The sequence below is a fragment of the Saccostrea cucullata genome, unplaced genomic scaffold (genome assembly GCF_032062105.1).
Source record: "Saccostrea cucullata isolate Sc308-1 unplaced genomic scaffold, CSIRO_AGI_Scuc_v1 ctg12728, whole genome shotgun sequence".
In the NCBI taxonomy this organism is placed as follows: domain Eukaryota; kingdom Metazoa; phylum Mollusca; class Bivalvia; order Ostreida; family Ostreidae; genus Saccostrea; species Saccostrea cuccullata.
In genome coordinates, this window is record NW_026921236.1 from 1 (window position 1) to 18,753 (window position 18,753).

Genomic DNA, 18,753 nt, shown 5'->3' on the forward strand with positions numbered 1-18,753 from the left:
GTTGTTTCTGATTCTGTACAAAGAAAGTAAATATTTAACTTGGACTACCTTCTAAATCAAATTTTAAATGACAAAATCATATAAAGCATGGAGTCTCAAAGGAAACTTGGTGAACAGAAAGCACATTCAAACTATTCAGTTAGACAATAAAACTTCAAAAATATTTCCTCATAATTCTATCCTCTTCTTCATTTGTACATATTTTCTATGTCAAACCTGTCCAAATGAATAGGATAATACATGTATGATCTACTTCAGCTTTTTGTAAAGTGTCTAAATATATGCCCTACTTCTAACATTTGTACTAAAAAAAAATTAAATAGATGGCCTACCTCTAACATTTGTTGAAAAATATCCTCTGCTCTCTTCAGACACCTGGTGACCTCAATAGTCTGAATGTTGGCTAATATTGTACAGATGGCCTTCACAGACTGGCTTAATCCAGTGGTGTGGACCTGAGCTATGCTGTTCTGTAAAATCAAAGGGATAGAATAAAGTATTATATGCATCTAAATGGATAAAAAAAAAATTGTCAAGGTCATTTCAGATTTCAACTTGGTTATAGAGCAAAACTGAATGTCTTGTTAAATAGTTAATGCCTAAGTTGAAATTTATCTCCAGTTTCAAATTCATACACTTGGAGATTCTTATCTTTTTGTTAAATTGTAAATATGGTGATAAGGCCAAAAGCTACACATATTGCAGAAATAAATCATTTTCTTGATCATGAAAGCATGAAAACAAAACAAAACAACGTCAATATTGCAATAAAAGTATCTACTGCTTGTAAGGGTGGAAAATCATTCACAATTGTTTGGTCCTCTCCCCACTTATGATTACATGTACAATGTTCAAACATTTATCATGCCATTTACTAACTGTCAGAAATAATAATCTAATACGCCTGTGATAGTTCCAAAATCTTTCCTCTGAAATCAACTGGTACAAAAAGGGATTTTCGAACCTTGATCAAAATCCGATGGAATCACACTCAAGTAATCAATACAGTATCAGTAAAGTAAGTTCCTCAAAGTCATTCCTAGAACACACAAACACCAAAATGATCAAAGTCCCTTACCTTTAATATATGATCCATTAGGCTTTCTAATTCTCTATAGAAAGTGTTCATAAGAGTCTCTAGTTGTATCCTATGCAAAAAAGAAAACAAAGGTCAATCTTCTCAATAAAAGAAAATGAATTCTGATTAAACTATATACATATGTAAACCACCAAAATTTCTCATTCTTACATCTTTATTTTAGTAAAATACTTAAAAAATAATTCATGTAGATATAGACCAGCAATCCCCCAGTATTTTATGATTTCCATAGTAGATATATATTGTTTTTAATTTGTTTGGCCCAGACTACAAGTAGCTGATTTTTTTAGTGGAATACTTTGTATAGGGGTTTTGTCATTGTACCATGGTACACAGTGTATGTTTGAAAGTATTAACACATGCACTACATCCTGATTATCTAATACCAAACTGGTTGCATCTTCCTTATCTATTTTCAAAATACTTCCAGTTTTAAATAGATACTCATAATACTAATACAAAGGAGCACTGACATGTGCATGTACATTTGCAGAACTGTTATTTTGCAAAGATCTGGTCTACTATTTGAAAAGTTCACATACTGGTATTATGATTGGAAACTAAACTGAAGAGGGGGGGGGGGGGGCTCTGTAAATGTCTGTATCTTTAAATCTGACTATAAATGAATACAAGTTAAGACAGTACACTGAGGTGACTTACTGGGATACCACTCCCTCTGAGGCTGACATGTAATCCTTAGGAAACACCAGAAACTGATCATCATCATCAGCCTGAAAAAATATATTGTCTAATGAATTTTTTCTTACATATATATGTACATGTACCTGATTTTTTTGTCTTCACAATGTTTTTACAGAATATACTTTATACAGTCTATACACTTCAGTCCAATGTGTCTGATCTTTTGGTGAAACTCAAAAGTAATTATTGCAACTCATTAATTTGATCCAGTTGTAGCTAGTGACCCAAGGGCCACAGCCCTCACCGCTCAATCTGAAAATAAAATTTTTGAATAAAAAAACTGTTTACATACTGTTCTAAGGAATGGTAAAGGAATATCCTGTTTCCTCAGCATGATAAATCTGATGTCCTTATCAAGCTTCAAACAATTGTGGACATACTCATACTCTGATAGGGGATGATCACTGAAAGGCAAAAAAAAAAATATAACCATGATGACTGTAACCATGGTAACATATTCATGGTAACTGTAACATCACCATGACAATTGAGACTATAATTTTTTTTCAATTGTCTAATATTCACAATTCTCAGATATGTTCTCTGAAAGAATACAATACTTATATACATTCTTTGAAGTCAAATTTCATTTTCATGAAAGAAATACCTTGATTTCATGACTTTTCAAATAGCTGCAATTTTTGCTGGGAACTTTTTTAAAAATATTTTTTGTGCTTGTTTGGTTGTTGTTGTTGTTTTTTTTTTTTTGGTAGAATGTTTCCTTAGTCATGAAATTTTGTACTCATGGATAAATACACAGCAAATTCTGAATAAAGGTTATCACAAATAGTAGTTGGTTTATAGTATACCAACACTTACTTGAGTAGATACTCAGACTTATCGTAGACTTTAAGGACAAAGTCATCAGCACTGCAGCCCTCGGACTGTATATGATTATATAGGACATTACCAATCACATGTTCTACATTACAATGAACTGAAATAAAAATAAAATATAAAGACTTTTTACCTCCAAGAAATACGACAGTACTATCAATATCAATATTCTGGATTTTTGTGCACTAATGACTTCAACAAAATACATGAAACATAAACCCAGCACTCGTATCATAGGAGGAAAAGTATATGCTGGCTAAGGTTTATAAAATTTACAAATTTTTAATGCTTAACACATGAAATATAAATCATACATCATGTTTGCTAATTCATGTGATCAATGCCCAATGAAAAACTTGCATTTACATGAAAATGATATAAAATGATTGGTAACTATTAGGTTTGCAAAAATGATTTTCTAATGGCAGTCATCTACTGTTATGTTTTTGAAAAATATCCAACTTTCAATTCTTACCATCACAAGTAAAAATGACAGGATCCACCGAGTAATCAGAATGAATGGAAATCTTGACAGACATGGAGGGCTGCTGTATTTCACAAAACGCACTTACGACATAACCTCTGTTGACCGAGGGGTCTTTGGAACTAAATTTTGACTTCAATCTGAAAAGAGGCATTAAATAATTTGAATCTTCTAGCAAAACTATTTACAAAGAATCTGGTCATAGGTAATCATAAATGTATGAACTTCCATTGTTTCTGCATTAGATATTATGAACCAGACATGAAAAATTATTGACAAGTTACATGTATTAGTGTGAATTGCCAATATCAAATAACAACTCTTAAGCACATCAATTATTCCAAACAATTAACAAACATCAACTCTTTGTAGTACTTGTAACACCAGTATTTTCCTTGTATAATTTCTGTGTAATTTTTAGTGTTTTAATGTTTTTGTCCTAAATTAATTGATGACTTCTTAAGAGCTTATAACATTCAAACCGGTTAACCCAGCATTTAATTGTTGTAATGTTACTTACTTGGACACCATCTGACTAAATGTCTCGGACTCTTCATCAACAAACACTCGTTTATGAAGTTTCTCATATGGTCCCTAGAAATTTAAAACAATAAGATGTGAAACATAAATGGCAACAAAGTATGGCTTTATTTCTGAAATATGGGTAGCTTAATCTGTCATGACAGACCCAAAATGATTATCCTGAAAAGAACCCTCCAAATAGTGCATGTTTGAAAAACTGCATGTACCCAATGTAAAGAACAATTTTCTGTGAACTTCAGCATTTTCAAATAACTTTGATTTGGAGCCAATGTCAATTTTCCATTTATAGATTCTTTCTTGTGTAAATGTATAGATTTACTATCTGAGACTTGACCTTAAGCTAATGAATATGGGCTCCAAAACTCATCCAGGATCATTCCTCTGATCAGTAACATACAATTTTCTCATTTCAAATTATGCACAAGAAATAAATCTTCATATCTTCAATGATGTGTAGAGCCCTTGAAAAATTACCCAAACTGCCCTTGAAAAATTACCCAACTGACCTTGAAAAATTACTCAACTGACCTTGATAGCCTGTAAATTTATAGTATCAGCCTGGCAGGTAATGTATAAAGTAAATAAAGTAACTTATTAGAAATTTAATTAATATATGATCTTTCTTTATACCTCTAACGTCTCACTTTATGGGTGTCACAAAAAGTTAAAGTATACCTATAATCAGAAAAAGAAAACAAATATCACCTCATGAGTCGATGCTGTTCTTGGCAATACTGGAGGTGGACGTTCTGGGATGTCGGGCTTGGTTTCTTCTACCTGTTCCTCCACATGACTAGATCTCAAAAATAGTTCCAGAGCATCAGTGCTAGACAACGTATCACTATGCTCAGGTCTATAAACACTTTCCCGAGAAGTTTCCGAATCTTTGGCTTCCTCTGGAATAGCGGGATACAGTCCTGTCTGTGGACGCTCCAATTCAGAAAAATCCACGTGACCTTCAGTATTTTTTAACACATCGTTTTCCCCTGAGATAGAGTTTCTCCGATAAATAATCGACTCCCTACGAGTTCTAGAATATAGAGGATCAAATAAATCCAATGACATGTACTCCTGTTCTTCTGGCTCTTCGAATTCTATTAAATCACTAGAAGTCCTAGAACGAGACTGGTTCTCTTCCACAAAATCTCTCTGTGGTACGATTTCATTTTCAAAAATATCGGACTCCTCCTCTTCGGTTTCTTCTTCTTTACGAGAACGCAAATCATCAAAGTCACTGCTACTAGAGACTTGGGATAAAGATGGAAACAACGTTGGTGATGCTGCTGGCATGATAAAGCTTGGATTATATCCCCACGCATTGTAAGTTGGACGTGGACTCTGGTAAGTCCAGTTGGACCTAAACGTAGGCTGGTAACTAGAAAACCGGTTCTTGGACTGAGTCTGAGTCCCTGAATTCCCTTGCCATGATGTATCAAATTTATTCCCAGAATTTTGTTGACTACTCCCAGACAGATATGACATATTCCATCCATAATTTACAGTGGAAGTCACGGTTTGTGTTTTAGAGGGGTTTAAATAATTAACACTTGAAGTTTTAGGGGGATTCATATTGTAACAAGAATTTAACTGTGTCACATTACTTACATTTTGTTCCCTTCGAATTTCATTAAACACATGGCTATAATCTGGGTACACTGACTTTTGAGTGCTTGATGACATTTCCTCAGTTGAAGAACTGAGAGGTTTTTGAGCACCTAAATTTGAACTCGGGGCGGTAAAATCTAGTCCCTCAAGATCCATACTGTAAGTTGACATCTCCACTTTACCATCCTTATTACGCTGTAGAGTATTTTCAGGTGAGAGAGTTATTAATGGGGAACTGAAACCTGTATCCTTGGCAGAAGTTTTAAGCCCCGTCGGTAAATGCCTTTGCAACTGTGTAGCACTTCTGCTATTGAAGCCTTGAGTGCTGCTTGATGCACTCACAGATGTACTATTTGGAACAAAATTATCATTGAATGGATTGGTTTGGTTCGAGAAAGGTGAGACACTTCTCTGTCCCCATGGTGATTGCTGTTGGTTGAATCCGGAGATATTCCATCCTATTCCTGGTGGAGCCAAGGCATTGTGGGAAAAGACAGTTCCATGTCCACTGGATCTGAAACATATCATCATAGTATTATAGTATGTATTACATAACCATATCATCAGTGCATTTTAATTGTCCTGACATTGGGATAATATCAGTTTAATCTTATCATAATCTATGACTTTCAAACAAAATTACCTTTCAAGCAAATACAGAAAAATTAATCCAAGCACTCATAAAAAGAATTATTTTTTCAAAACTAATACAAAATTTACGTTCAAATCCACAGTTTTATAACATTTTTAAGTGCGAATTCTAGATATGAACTGACAAAACACTTGGCAGATGAGAATTATATACTAACGACATACTTCCTGGTAAAGCTACATGTTAAGGTTTTATACATACGTCCACCTGATTTGTCACTTATTTTCCCATTCTTCCTTTGAGAGGAAAGAATTGATATCTATGTTTATTTAATTATATCTTACCTCTGACAATTTGATTGATGGGGGGCTGGAATGCCCCCTCCCTGCCTGGTTGGGACCTGTCGGGGGTACCCTATGTTATTCTGTGGGACCTGCTGGGGGTACCCAATGTTATTCTGCCCCGGGGTTGGATTAAACTGCATTCTGATGGTAAGCTGTAGACACAACCTCCTACAATATTTTTTACAAAAATTAATTAATGCATAATTAATACAGAAACAACTATATTACTGAAAGAGAATTGCATATTTAAATAAAACTAAAATACAACCCTTCACATTTGTAGTCTATTTTTGAATACAAGTGAGAGACATGTGTTTGTGTCTGTGTGTGTTATTGTCTTTTTTTATATAACTCAGTAAATAAAGCAGGATATATCGTGAATACCGCACTCTTAGTACTAGATAAATCATAGTTCATAATGATGTAACATGATCAGGAAGATATAGGCATTCAGTTTTCTAACTCTTCATGAATTAAACCAGATAATAAAAATAAGTGTTTATGCTGTGCTGTTACAAATATCTAAAAATGTATATAAATTAAACAAAAATTCAAGATAAAAAAATTATTTACCAGAGGTAATTTTAGATGAGTCAACTGACTGCAGCCATGAAGAAGATTTATGACTTATAATTGATAACAAAATTAATTTACTGACAATGCAGTCACCTGTATGAAAACATTGATTATTTGCAGTTAAAATTGAACAGACTAAGTAATATGGGCCCATGGCTAGGATGCTAATCAGTTGTTTTTCTCATATTGTTCTCATACAATTCAGTTATGACATGGCCAATACTTTTTTTCATAGCAAATGTACTCTGCCCTAGCATCAAAATGTGAGCAGACATGGATGGTCAATGTATACACCTGATGATGCATGCACCTTTCCAGGTTCATACTCCTTGTTTTTGATTTTATTCTTATTTTCCTTTTTAAGTTCTATGTCAAATTTTGAAACCTTAATGTCTTCTACCAACCAGTCTTTATTTAGCTTCTTTAAAACTCATGCTAAGGGAAATTCATTACAATTCTCATATCCTGACAACAAACCCTGACCATGTTGACCTTCAACTTAAAGATTCTGAATCATAAATGAACTATGTTTTCAAAGCATCTTGGAGATATCAATAACTTCAATATTTGACCTTGGAATTTGATAAATTGACCAAGGATTATAGGACCTACTTGCAACTGTCCTCCTCTTTAATAGCTGAACTTTTTTGTACTACACTTAAGATTATTTGGTTAAACATATTAGTATACACAGTAAAACACTCTTATAACAAATTAAGTGCCAGGAATGGAAAATTTTGCTTCAGTATAAGGGTAATTCATCAAGTGTCAAATATATTTTTAAGTAATGGGGAATGAAAATCATTTTTGCTGTAATCATCAATTCATTATAAGACCATTCCAAGTGTTTTCCATGATTAGCATCCATGGACAGAGGGTAATGGAATTAAAAACAAAACAAATCTAAAATTTAAATAAATACTGCAGCTTTTTCCGTTCAAAACAAGGCCCTAGCTGAGAGCAGACAATATTTTGGAAAACCCCATGCAAGTTAGAAGATGGAAAGTGATTGGTCAAATCTATTAAATAGAAAAACACTGTTGACCCAACACATTCCGTATTAAATCTTGGGTGCAATGTTGAGTGAATTTAGTGGACAACATGACAAGATATCAGATTTGCAAAACACTTGTTAATTGATTCTTAAATGACTGTGACAATATTCTTATTAAAGAGGAATTATTGCTGAATGATTCCAGGCGTTATTCTACTAACTGCAAGGAATTTTACTGAAACACAGGAGTGTTTCCGAGATTGACCCTGTGACAATTCAGGTTGACATTGCAGCCCTTTTGTGTGTATAGTACGACTACAGACCCAGTTTAACGATAGAAATCATTCAACGTTGCAAAACAGATATGGGCCATAAGCCCATAACTCAAACCACAGGCCTTTAGATCAATAAGAAAAAAAATTGAGGTGTTGAAAAAAAATAAAGGTATGGAACTCTTTTCATAGGGTACCTACTGTCGCCAATAAAATTCTTTTAAATCAAATGCTTTACAATTTTACTTTTTATCCATATCTATTCACATAACTGTATACAGGGAAATTTTCACCCCCGTTTTATTTTCGCCCCTTTCGCCCTACTCTCAATTGGGCAAATTTAAAACGGGGCGAATTCAAAGAATACAGTATAATTTCTTAAACAAAACTATGACTGGGCGAATTTAAAACGGGTCAAAATTGTTTGCAAGTGTGAAAGGGCGAAAATAAGATGGGGCGAAAATAACCCTGTATACAGTAAACAATCTTCATTACTACCAAATTTCATTCCATAATTCCTTATACTTCTCGAGATATTCTGAAATCAATTCCAAAATTGACCTTAATTTTTTACTCGATATCAGCTTGGGCCTTGGAGGGCTACACTAATTTTTAAGCGGGAACGACGGGACAAGTTTTCCCCAGAGTTTATACTAAACTCAATGACTATTTGCTCATTTGCATTCAATCTATACATGGATTTTCTTTAATTTGATCATAATTTATGATCTTACTAAGTCACAAACAACATTTTAGCAGTCTAGTTGTTTTGAAAATCGAAAGGTATATAATGCATTCCAGGAAAAAATCGTTCGACCATTGCTTCTTTTAAATTCATAATCAACATGGCGGTGTAGTTGTTAATGCAGACGTTTTCAAGTTAATTTTTTGCGAAAGGAATTAATACGGAGTTAACCTTACATTCTGGAGTAAGAAATCAACTTTAAAATGTTGAAAGATCTTGCAAATACTATGCAACTCTTCGCTGCTTTTCAAACACCGTCTGTTTACATGTGAATGGCTAGGGGCCCGAGCTAATGTCGAGTAAAAGAAAGTAAGTCATTTTTGAGATTGATTTCAGAATATCTCGAGAAAAATATGGAATTTCGGAATGAGCTTTGGTAGAAATGAAGAATGGTTATCTATGAATAATAGAAAGTAGAATTTTAGAGCATGTGAATAAAAAATATTTTAATAGCGCAATTTGGTACCCGGTGTAAGAGTTCAGTACCTTTATTTTTTTTACACACAATTTTTTTTTTCAAGCGATCCAAAAGCCTATATATGCTCAAACTAAGTGCACTTACTACGAACAATTCAGAAAGTTCCGAATTAAACACGGCGTTTAAATTTGAAGCAAGATAAAATGTTGTGAAAATTAGTTGAATTTTGTCTTCATTTGGATTACATTTTACATTTTAGGTTTAAAGGCATACATAACCTCGAAAAGTTTTTTTTATAAATTAATTTGAAAGTTATTTTCAGTGCAAATCCGTATGTATTCTTCAAAATCGTTTCAGAATGTGATTCTGCAATTATTTGCTACATTGCGAGTCTATGGGAGGTATTCTAACTGTGGTGAGGGCTTAAATTGTCCCGATACACTGAGTTAAGGATGTACAACACACCTACCCCAAAAAATTCCTGTCGTTTAATTTTCGTTATTTTTGTATATTTAGTACATGACTATATCTACTGCATGTATGCACATTTTGGACAAAATCGTTCGAGTGGTTTTTGGACAGGAACTTCCAAAAGTTACCCCCCTTTACTTGTTTACAAGGAGAGAAAATTTTTAATCAATGAACTACTTAAACCTTGATTTTCAAAAAAGCCAGGTTAGATATAAATGTCAAATTTCATTGGCTTATTCCCTTAACCATTTAACATAAAAACATAGTCATCTTTTTGATATACCTATCATCAAAATAATTTTTATAAACCTTAAACTGAAAAACTGTGAATTATCTAAGCCTTGAAAATTGCGTATTTTTCAAATTCAAATTTTTTTTGTGAAAAAACCTGTCGTTTAATTTTGGTAAAAAACTTTCTTTAGGTAGCTGGTAGTAAAAATAATCTTCATAATTTTTTGTATAATTTTTGTACGACCAGTTTTGATTTAATAGCGGAAAACTACCCCCTCCCCCTTTCTCAATAAATCACGTTTTCTCGCGTCTTTCAGACGGGGGTCGATCACTTTGTTATATGAATCTACAAATACACATTAAAAAAATTAAATTGGAATATTGCTTTTGCTTGAAAAATATATTAACTTACAGATTTAAAAGTTCTCATATGTAAAGCGTATTTAAATGTAGATTTTTAGGCAATTTTTGAATACCCCTATCACCCCACCCCTTCCTTTTTTGCGTTGCAGACCATTAGCGTTTGACGAAACGTCGTTTACAGTGCAAATATACTGGTATTTCGTCATTTGAATCCCGGAGATATGCATTAGTTTTAAAATTCATGAATGCAGAATAAATATTGACTACTCTTTTTATATGTATCAGGAAAAATTACTGAAGGATTTTAGAGTTTAGTCCATATATGTATGCGTTATGCATTCCATATCACATGAAACCTGTTTTGTTGAATTTGAATATGTTGATTTTTAATTTTATTTCTTTAATTTCATTCATTAGAAAAATGGTGTATACTCAACTCTCCTGTGATATAAATGGAATAAATGTAGTTTCTTTCATGTCATTATTTCAAACGAGACAGTATGTGGCCGTGGGGATACATCGACATTTGCATCTAGATGTACACCCCTCATGATATTGTACGCATTTCTTTCAATGTCGTCGCTTCTAAAGTTAAAATGAAAATTCCGTATTCGTCCACATTAACTTCAAAATATCAACCATTGAACTCTTCATCTATTTCAATTTATATCAAATCGCACTTTGATATTTTTTAAAATCTTATAGGCTACGTTTTGTTTTGATTCGAGGAAATGCGAACCGACATTGTTGACAGAAAGTCAAACGATTTGCTGCAATAGGATATTCATCAATGCAGATAATTTCAGTACAAGTGAACAATTCTTTTCAATTCTATACTTACATTGTGTATATGAGGTCTATAGTATTCAATTCTCAGATTTATCAGGTCTTGCTGTAAATGTATAGGATTCTGTGGAAAACCGTGAATTAAGGGAGGAAAATAAACATCTCCTACATTTTCAGAGTTGTTCCTCTTTGATCAGTAAGGGTCTGAGAACAACATCGATTTTTTTGTTTATTTATTGTTGTTTTATTTAATTAAAGAAGAAAAACAATATTTATATCGTATATGCACAAATTGTAATGAAGACCATTAATCGGAATGTTATATAGCCAATTGTACATAATGAGAATTTCGGCAATGTAAAATGAAATTTTCCGAATAAAAAAAATGCTGCGCTTTGTTCGAAAATACAATTTATTGTATATGAAATGAAATAAACATTAAGGGATGGTATTTTATGTCTTGCTTTTTACAGAGTTTAATCGGGTTAATTAAAAAATACTTATTGATTGAGTATGGTACGCACAATCACAGCCAATTTTCTTTCAAGATTGATATACATCGGAATCGTTTTACTCGTCGTTTTGACGCTTTACTTTTGACGTTAATTTGACGTCACGTCAAACGTTCAATTGAAATCGCAAGAGTTATCTCCCCCAGTGTGTTGTACGTCTTTAAATTATTCTAAAGTTTTACTATCATCTGCAGTTAACTTTGCACTTAGAAAAAAATGATTTTACATGTTGAAGCAGAGACCTATTTATTACGTTAAACCTTTTTTTTTTACTGTACAAAATGTGTTTCATATTCAACGTATGATATAATACGTCATGTGTTTGCATAAATCTTCAAGTTCAATGTTGTCAAAGTTGGTAACAATATTTGCATTCTATGCCTACAACAGCATAAATATATTGTGACATAACCTTAGTTGAATAGGGAATCAAAAACAGGAAATTACCACTAGTGGTTTTCCTCCACAACGTTGTTAATAGATGAATCAAAGTAGTTTCTTTCTTCACATGTTTGTTTCAGTTTTGTTATCACTTTTTCACTCATCCCACTTCCGCTCTTTTGACACTTCAAGTGTCGTTATATGAAAAATTAAAAAAAATCGAGGGGAACATATCATAGTAATTTGCATTCAAAGAACCTTAAATTCAAACAAATAATAATGATACTTAATGAATCCTATCGTTCAACTTCAATACTATATTGCAAAAGAAAAATGTTGTCGTAAAGTATTCAATGGCGGCAATGTCGATGGCGGGAAAATTTAAAACACCTCGGCTTTTATGCATTTTTCAATACAATGAATACGACGAAGTTGTATTTGTTGTAAAACAAAATTGGTCTTGCCCAAAGCTTTTTATTATTAAGCTACATACATCGATTAATTAAAGATAATTTATTTTTACACAGGCGCGTAAAAGGAAAAAGTTGCCCAAAGTCGAAAATCCTGGGGGGGGGGGGGGGTTAAACTTTTTGGGGAAAAAAGTGGGCCCCCCTGCCCCCTGTTGCTACGCCCCTGTTACGTTTTGGAAACATATGTAATTTTAAAGGCCTATGTAGGCACAAACTGCTTAAAAAATATTTTCATGACTTTTTGAAAGCCAACTACAAAATTTTAATAAACAAGGGTTGGAAACTGGGTAATTGTATACAGGGGCGTCGGCAAAGGGGCGGCAGGGGCGGCGGTCGCCGCCCCAATAATTTCGCAAAAAAAAAAAAAAATAGTGAGATTTTTTCTTTTTAAAATGATTTTTTTAAACGGCGAAATCTGCTCATTGGAGCGGCGAGTATAACGGCATTCTGCATGTTCTGTGGTCAATGGAGCGGCAAAGTGTGTACAAGCTATTGTTTACACAGACGTCAAAACGGGATATACATGCATGTCTATATACCTGTACGTGGCGTGTGTACACAATTAACAGGGTAGTCATTATGATTGCTGTAAGTGCGGGTTAGCTACAAATTGTTCATTGTCCAATTAATTGGTCGATCGATGTTTGGAAGCTTTGATGATTCAACATGATTGCAAGTCATTAAACAATTATCGAAAATATTACAACGTATGAGCATATTAATAAATTAAAGGGGGAAAACTGAAAATTAGTTAAAATCACTGTCTAAAACAACTTGAGATGATTTTTTTTTAATATTATTACACTTATTCTACATTTCAATTTAAAAATGGCCGGATTAAAAAGTATTAATCAACCTGTTAATTTTAAATTTCCTAAGCGTTCTTTCGGCAAGAAGAATCCAGAACTGCGTTCATTCAACCCCACTTGGTTTAAACAATACGCATGGTTACATTATGACGAAGTAAGTACATTAAAAGATATATATTTTTTATCTTTGCAATGATATTTTGAAAGGATACAAATTTTAATATATTGATTGTGTTGAAATCATTGGTTAATGTACAATGATTACACTTTAAAAGAGAAAAAACGATTTAAAAAAAAAATATATTGAAATTAAAAGGCTATCAAGTGTATCGCCATCTAGAGGACGTTCTTCTGAAGTCTGTGCGTGCGACAAGACATACAAAGAGGATTTGGACTTTGTCTTAAAGTTCTATGGAGATGATCTGGACAAGACCTCTCTTTCTTCACAGCTGGATACATTTACAACGCTCGCACGAAACAACTTAAATGATTCCTCAACTGTGTCCGTTTCCTTTTTGGTGACCTTAGTGTCTCAGATGTCTCCAGCTTCCAGATGCCTATTCTCCGAGATTGTGACTCTACTGAGACTTATTTTAGTGATGCCAGCCACTAACGCTACAAGTGAGCGAACATTTTCTGCTTTGCGTCGAGTAAAGACTTATCTTCGTGCCACTATGTCCCAGGAAAGGCTGAATCATTTGATGATCCTGCACACACACAGGGAGGCTACAGATGCGTTGAACATTTTGGCAGTTGCTAACGACTTTGTGTCAGCACGGGATGGACGGAGCTTCATTTTTGGACGCTTTTAAAGTGCAGTGACATTGTGTATTATTTAATGAACAGATTTCATTTATGTAGTGTTTATTAGTGCTTATCAATTGATTATTTTAAAGATAAGTATATATGCATCTCAAAATAATATTTATTCAACTACGTGCTTCTCATATGTGCTTATGACATGACGTAAATAAAATCATATAAAATAAAACGATTTTGTTTTTTTAATCAGGTGGAGTCTTTGAAACATTGACAGAATGGGAAAATATATCAATATACTGGTAGAAATTTGAATTTAAGTAAAAACACGTCAGTTAACCCCCCCTCCCTTTTCAATCTAGTTCGCCTCCCCAATGTCAAATATAGGCATTGAAAATAGGGGGTTACCTTTTTTGTTGGTTTAGCCCCCCCTGCTTTCAATTAGCCCCCCCTTTCAATTTGCTTCCAATGCCTATGTATCTTAGAATGTTCAACCCTCTAATGAACGGAACTTTTCTGTTTGTAGGTAAGTTAAGACTCCTTGTCAAACTGGATGGATTTGTAAGTGCAACATCTTTTTGGAGTTTCTGAAATGAACATTGTGCTTTATAAAATATAATTATTGACTGTGTTCAAGCAGCATGACGTACGTGTTTTGTTGGATCCAAGAGCCAGTTTGGTACAAGGTCGAAAAAATGCATTTTGCCTGAGAACACAGTCAATTAATGTTTTAAAATGTTATACATTTTACTTTAATTTTATTTTGACATATTGTAATGTAAATTTTGTTAACCCACACTTACAGAGCCAGACTGAGTGATATCAATAGATAAACCAGTAACACTGAAATATAGTTTTATGACACCTGCTGCTAAATTTTCCATTTAAAAAAATAAAACCATAGAGGGCTTCATCAGTGCTGTTTTTTTTTTTTTTTTTTTTTTTTTTTGTAAAAATCTGCAAACCCATCAAGATACTGTTTTCATATGACTTTATTTCAAAATAATGTATGTGTCATGTTCCAACAGGGTCATAAATTAATTTTAAGTATTTATATAAAACATTTTCTTTTCATCTTGAAAGTAAAAAAAAAGCACAATACAATGCACAATATTAAGGACGGATTATGTATATAAATCAGTAGACAAAGTAAAAACAAAAATGAAACTTACAATAAATAAATGAAAAAATCAGATCACACATGTAACAAAAAAAAAAAATCTATAATGTACATTTTCCAGTTGTACATTATCACTAATGAATCAAAATTCACCTATTTTATGTAACTTTAGTGATAATATTTGGATCCATTAATGCTATTACTTTTTCCATTGTTGGATATCCACGGGTGAACTTATCTTGCAATCATCAACAGGTGATGAGTAAAGACAAGATCACCTGTAGGTATAAGAAGATGTACTTTATCATAAATCAAGCACTATATTAACCAATAATGATACAAGGTCCACTCATGATACAAATTACTTCAATTCCTTATAGATGCTATCAAATTATGATATGTATATTTTCAAAATATACACTTTCTTATGTTAACTTATATATATGTACATGTCCTGCACATATGATACAAATTCATCATTAATGGATGAAAAGTCATTAAATAAATACACCATCATATCATTGGTAATTTTGTATCATTAGTTACTGAATACTTTCATGGTATGGATTCATTCTTTAGTTCATACAAATCCCTCACTATTTAGAATGTGCTAACATTAGTTTAATTTCACCACAACTCTGTTGTAGTATTAAAAATAGAAATACAAAGGATAATCGTTGAGAAAATATTTTCATCACTTTTCGTTCATATCCTGTAAGAGACCTTCACCAAATGTAATAGACCCATAAATATAATACACATGGCAGATAGTGAGAGAGAAATGGAGAGTTGATTTTTAAGTTCAAAGTAAACTGGTTTACAAATGGAATGTTAGGATCACAATGAATGGCATTGCTCATCTCCTTTATTCAGTTTTAAGGTGCTCCTGTCCACAAATCAGTTTTAAGGTGTTCCTGTTGATTTTAAGGTTTTAAGGTGCTCTAGTCCTTTATTGATATTTAAGGTGTTCCAGTCCATCATCCAGTTTTAAGGTGCTTCAAACCATTGAACAACATCATGTCCCTTCTATGACGCCCCTGTCTTGATGATTTTAAACAAAGCACTGACATTGTTACTCTTGATTGCTGCTCTGCATGCTGATACCACTTGTGTTTTATATTTTCCCACTGAAAGAGAAAAAGATAATTTTCATCTATTAAATGTATGGATTGGACATTTCACAAGATAAATAAACTTTGCATTAGCAAAAGTTATCTCCCTTTTTCAGAGTAAGTTAGTAACCCACTTTTTTCACAAGATGTATATCGTCACTTGCAACTTATCTCTAAATATTTTAATTCTTTAAATAGAATTGGACAATTTATTTGATACCTATGTAGACAAAGTATGCCCCCCCCAAAAAATTAATAAATGAAAAATAAACAAAGAAACAAGAGGCCCATGGGCCACATCGCTCAACTGAGAAGCTTTGACCATTCTGTTCTTTACCAGATTTCCCCCTTGTAATACATAATGCATCCCCACCCTACCCCACTGATCATAATTTAGACATTTTAAAATCTACACTACCCCAGGATCCTTCTATGTGCACATAAGTTTCAGCTTTTCTGGCCCAGTGGTTCTTGAGAAGAAGATTTTCAAAGATTTTTCCTATATATTTCTATGTAAAACTTTGATTCCTCATTGTGGCCCCGCCCTTTCCCCCAGGGGTCATGATTTGAACAATTTAGAATCTACACTACCCCAGGATGCTTCCACATAAGTTTCAGCTTTTCTGGCCCAGTGGTTCTTGAGAAGAAGATTTTCAAAGATTTTTCCTATATATTTCTATGTAAAACTTTGATTCCTCATTGTGGCCCCGCCCTTCCCCCGGGGGTCATGATTTTTACAATTTAAAATCTACACTACCCCAGGATGCTTCCACATAAGTTTCAGCTTTTCTGGCCCAGTGGTTCTTGAGAAGAAGATTTTCAAAGATTTTTCCTATATATTTCTATGTAAAACTTTGATTCCCCATTGTGGCCCCACCCTTTCCCTGGGGGTCATGATTTGAATAATTTAGAATCTACACTATACCAGGATGCTTCCACATAAGTTTCAGCTTTTCTGGCCCAGTGGTTCTTGAGAAGAAGATTTTCAAAGATTTTTCCTATATATTTCTATGTAAAACTTTGATTCCTCATTGTGGCCCCGCCCTTTCCCCCGGGGGTCATGATTTGAACAATTTAGAATCTACACTATTCCAGGATGCTTCCACATAAGTTTCAGCTTTTCTGGCCAAGTGGTTCTTGAGAAGAAGATTTTCAAAGATTTTTCCTATATATTTCTATGTAAAATTTGATTCCCCATTGTGGCCCCGCCCTTCCCCCGGGGGTCATGATTTGAACAATTCAGAATCTACACTACCCCAGGATGCTTCCACGTAAGTTTCAGCTTTTCTGGCCCAGTGGTTCTTGAGAAGAAGACTTTTTAATGACCCCACCCTATTTTTGTCTTTTCTTGATTATCTCCCCTTGTGAGGGGACTTGGCACTTTATTTTAACAATTTAAATTCCCCTTCACCCAAGGATGCTTTGTACCAAGTTTGGTCAAAATTGGCCCAGTGGTTCTTGAGAAGAAGTCGAAAATGTGAAAAGTTTACAGTCGGACAGCAAACGGACGGACGACGGACAAATTGTGATTAGAAAAGCTCACTTGAGCCTTCGGCTCAGGTGAGCTAAAAACATCATTCAAGTATTCATCTTGAGTCAGTTAGCAATACCTCTGAGCCTGCCTGCTTTCTGTATCATTTGATTCAGCTGCTTCAGACAAGCTAATAGTTCCTGATGATTTCCGCAGCGAATTTTATAACCATTGATTAAGTCTCTATTCATGTTGTATAACTCCATGTAGCCTTTTCTCATATTCTTCCTATTAAAATAACAAAAACAAAGATGTTTAAAAAGTTTTTAAAATCCATGAATGATGCAAGGTTCTAATGGCCCTACCTCATTTAAATCTGCACTATTTAAATGGAAAATATAAAGGGCATTTTGACTAAATACTCTTTATAAATACATGTACCTTCCATCCTACAGATTCATGTTTTTTGTACCGGTATATGCTTAGCATAGCTGTGACAAAGCATACTTTGAAATACCTAGTGTGGAAACTGACATGGGTAGAATACACTTACATATCCCCCATAAGTCTGGCATCTTCTGCCCTCACAACCATACTTCTGATCAGATTGGAATGGTCAGCCATTTCAGCTGTCAGTTTCTGTCTAACTGCATGGAATTCATCAACCTTTTGAAAAAAATAAAGAAGAGATCAGATATATGTGGGTAAAGAACTAGCAATGGTGCAAAAAAAAAAACATTTTGCAGGAATGCTTAAAAATAGTACCACATGTACATTGTTTTGTGTTCCATGTGATCAAGACTGTCTGTTTAAACTGACATCATTTTAGTATCCATTTAGACAAGTAAGGTTTTACTCAGCACACTCATGAAAATGTATGCAGCTAGGTGCCTCAACAGTAAATAATAATATTTCAAGAAACTATTTTATAAAGGCTGTGAACTGTTATGTGTAAACTATTAAAGATATAACATGTAGTTTGACCATTTAGAGCCCTGAGTGGAATTTCACTATTTTAGCTTTTAAAGTCGTACTTTGACCAGGATCTGCCTTAGTT

The 18,753-nt window shown here is 33.6% G+C and overlaps 2 protein-coding genes across 2 annotated transcripts; both read right to left on the minus strand.

The window, feature by feature from the left end:
- Window positions 1-4: 4 nt before the first annotated feature.
- Window positions 5-12,140, minus strand: LOC134259542 (phosphatidylinositol 4-phosphate 3-kinase C2 domain-containing subunit alpha-like; the record flags this gene model as incomplete). Its single annotated transcript, XM_062742129.1, has 11 exons — window positions 12,022-12,140; window positions 6,207-6,374; window positions 4,371-5,784; window positions 3,643-3,716; window positions 3,114-3,262; window positions 2,621-2,738; window positions 2,094-2,205; window positions 1,760-1,830; window positions 1,079-1,148; window positions 333-470; window positions 5-13 (listed from the first exon to the last, which is right to left on the minus strand). Coding segments are annotated over exons 2-11 (2,295 nt in total), but the record flags the coding sequence as incomplete, so codon positions are not given.
- Window positions 12,141-14,967: 2,827 nt separating this feature from the next.
- On the minus strand, window positions 14,968-18,747 carry LOC134259543 (Bardet-Biedl syndrome 2 protein-like). Its single transcript, XM_062742130.1, has 4 exons — window positions 18,731-18,747; window positions 18,250-18,362; window positions 17,836-17,984; window positions 14,968-16,240 (listed from the first exon to the last, which is right to left on the minus strand). Exons 2-4 carry the CDS (start codon window positions 18,318-18,320, stop codon window positions 16,140-16,142), a joined length of 321 nt encoding a protein of 106 aa, XP_062598114.1. The 5' UTR covers window positions 18,321-18,362; window positions 18,731-18,747; the 3' UTR covers window positions 14,968-16,139.
- Window positions 18,748-18,753: the final 6 nt, after the last annotated feature.

Excerpts from the sequence above, each read along its gene's own strand:
- LOC134259543 (XM_062742130.1), bottom strand. The coding sequence starts at position 18,320 with ATGGCTGACCATTCCAATCTGATCAGAAGTATGGTTGTGAGGGCAGAA. Across the intron at positions 17,985-18,249 it reads GCCAGACTTATGGGGGATAT|GAAGAATATGAGAAAAGGCT; the intron begins GTAAGTGTATTC and ends TTATTTTAATAG. Across the intron at positions 16,241-17,835 it reads GAAAGCAGGCAGGCTCAGAG|TGGGAAAATATAAAACACAA; the intron begins GTATTGCTAACT and ends TTTCTCTTTCAG.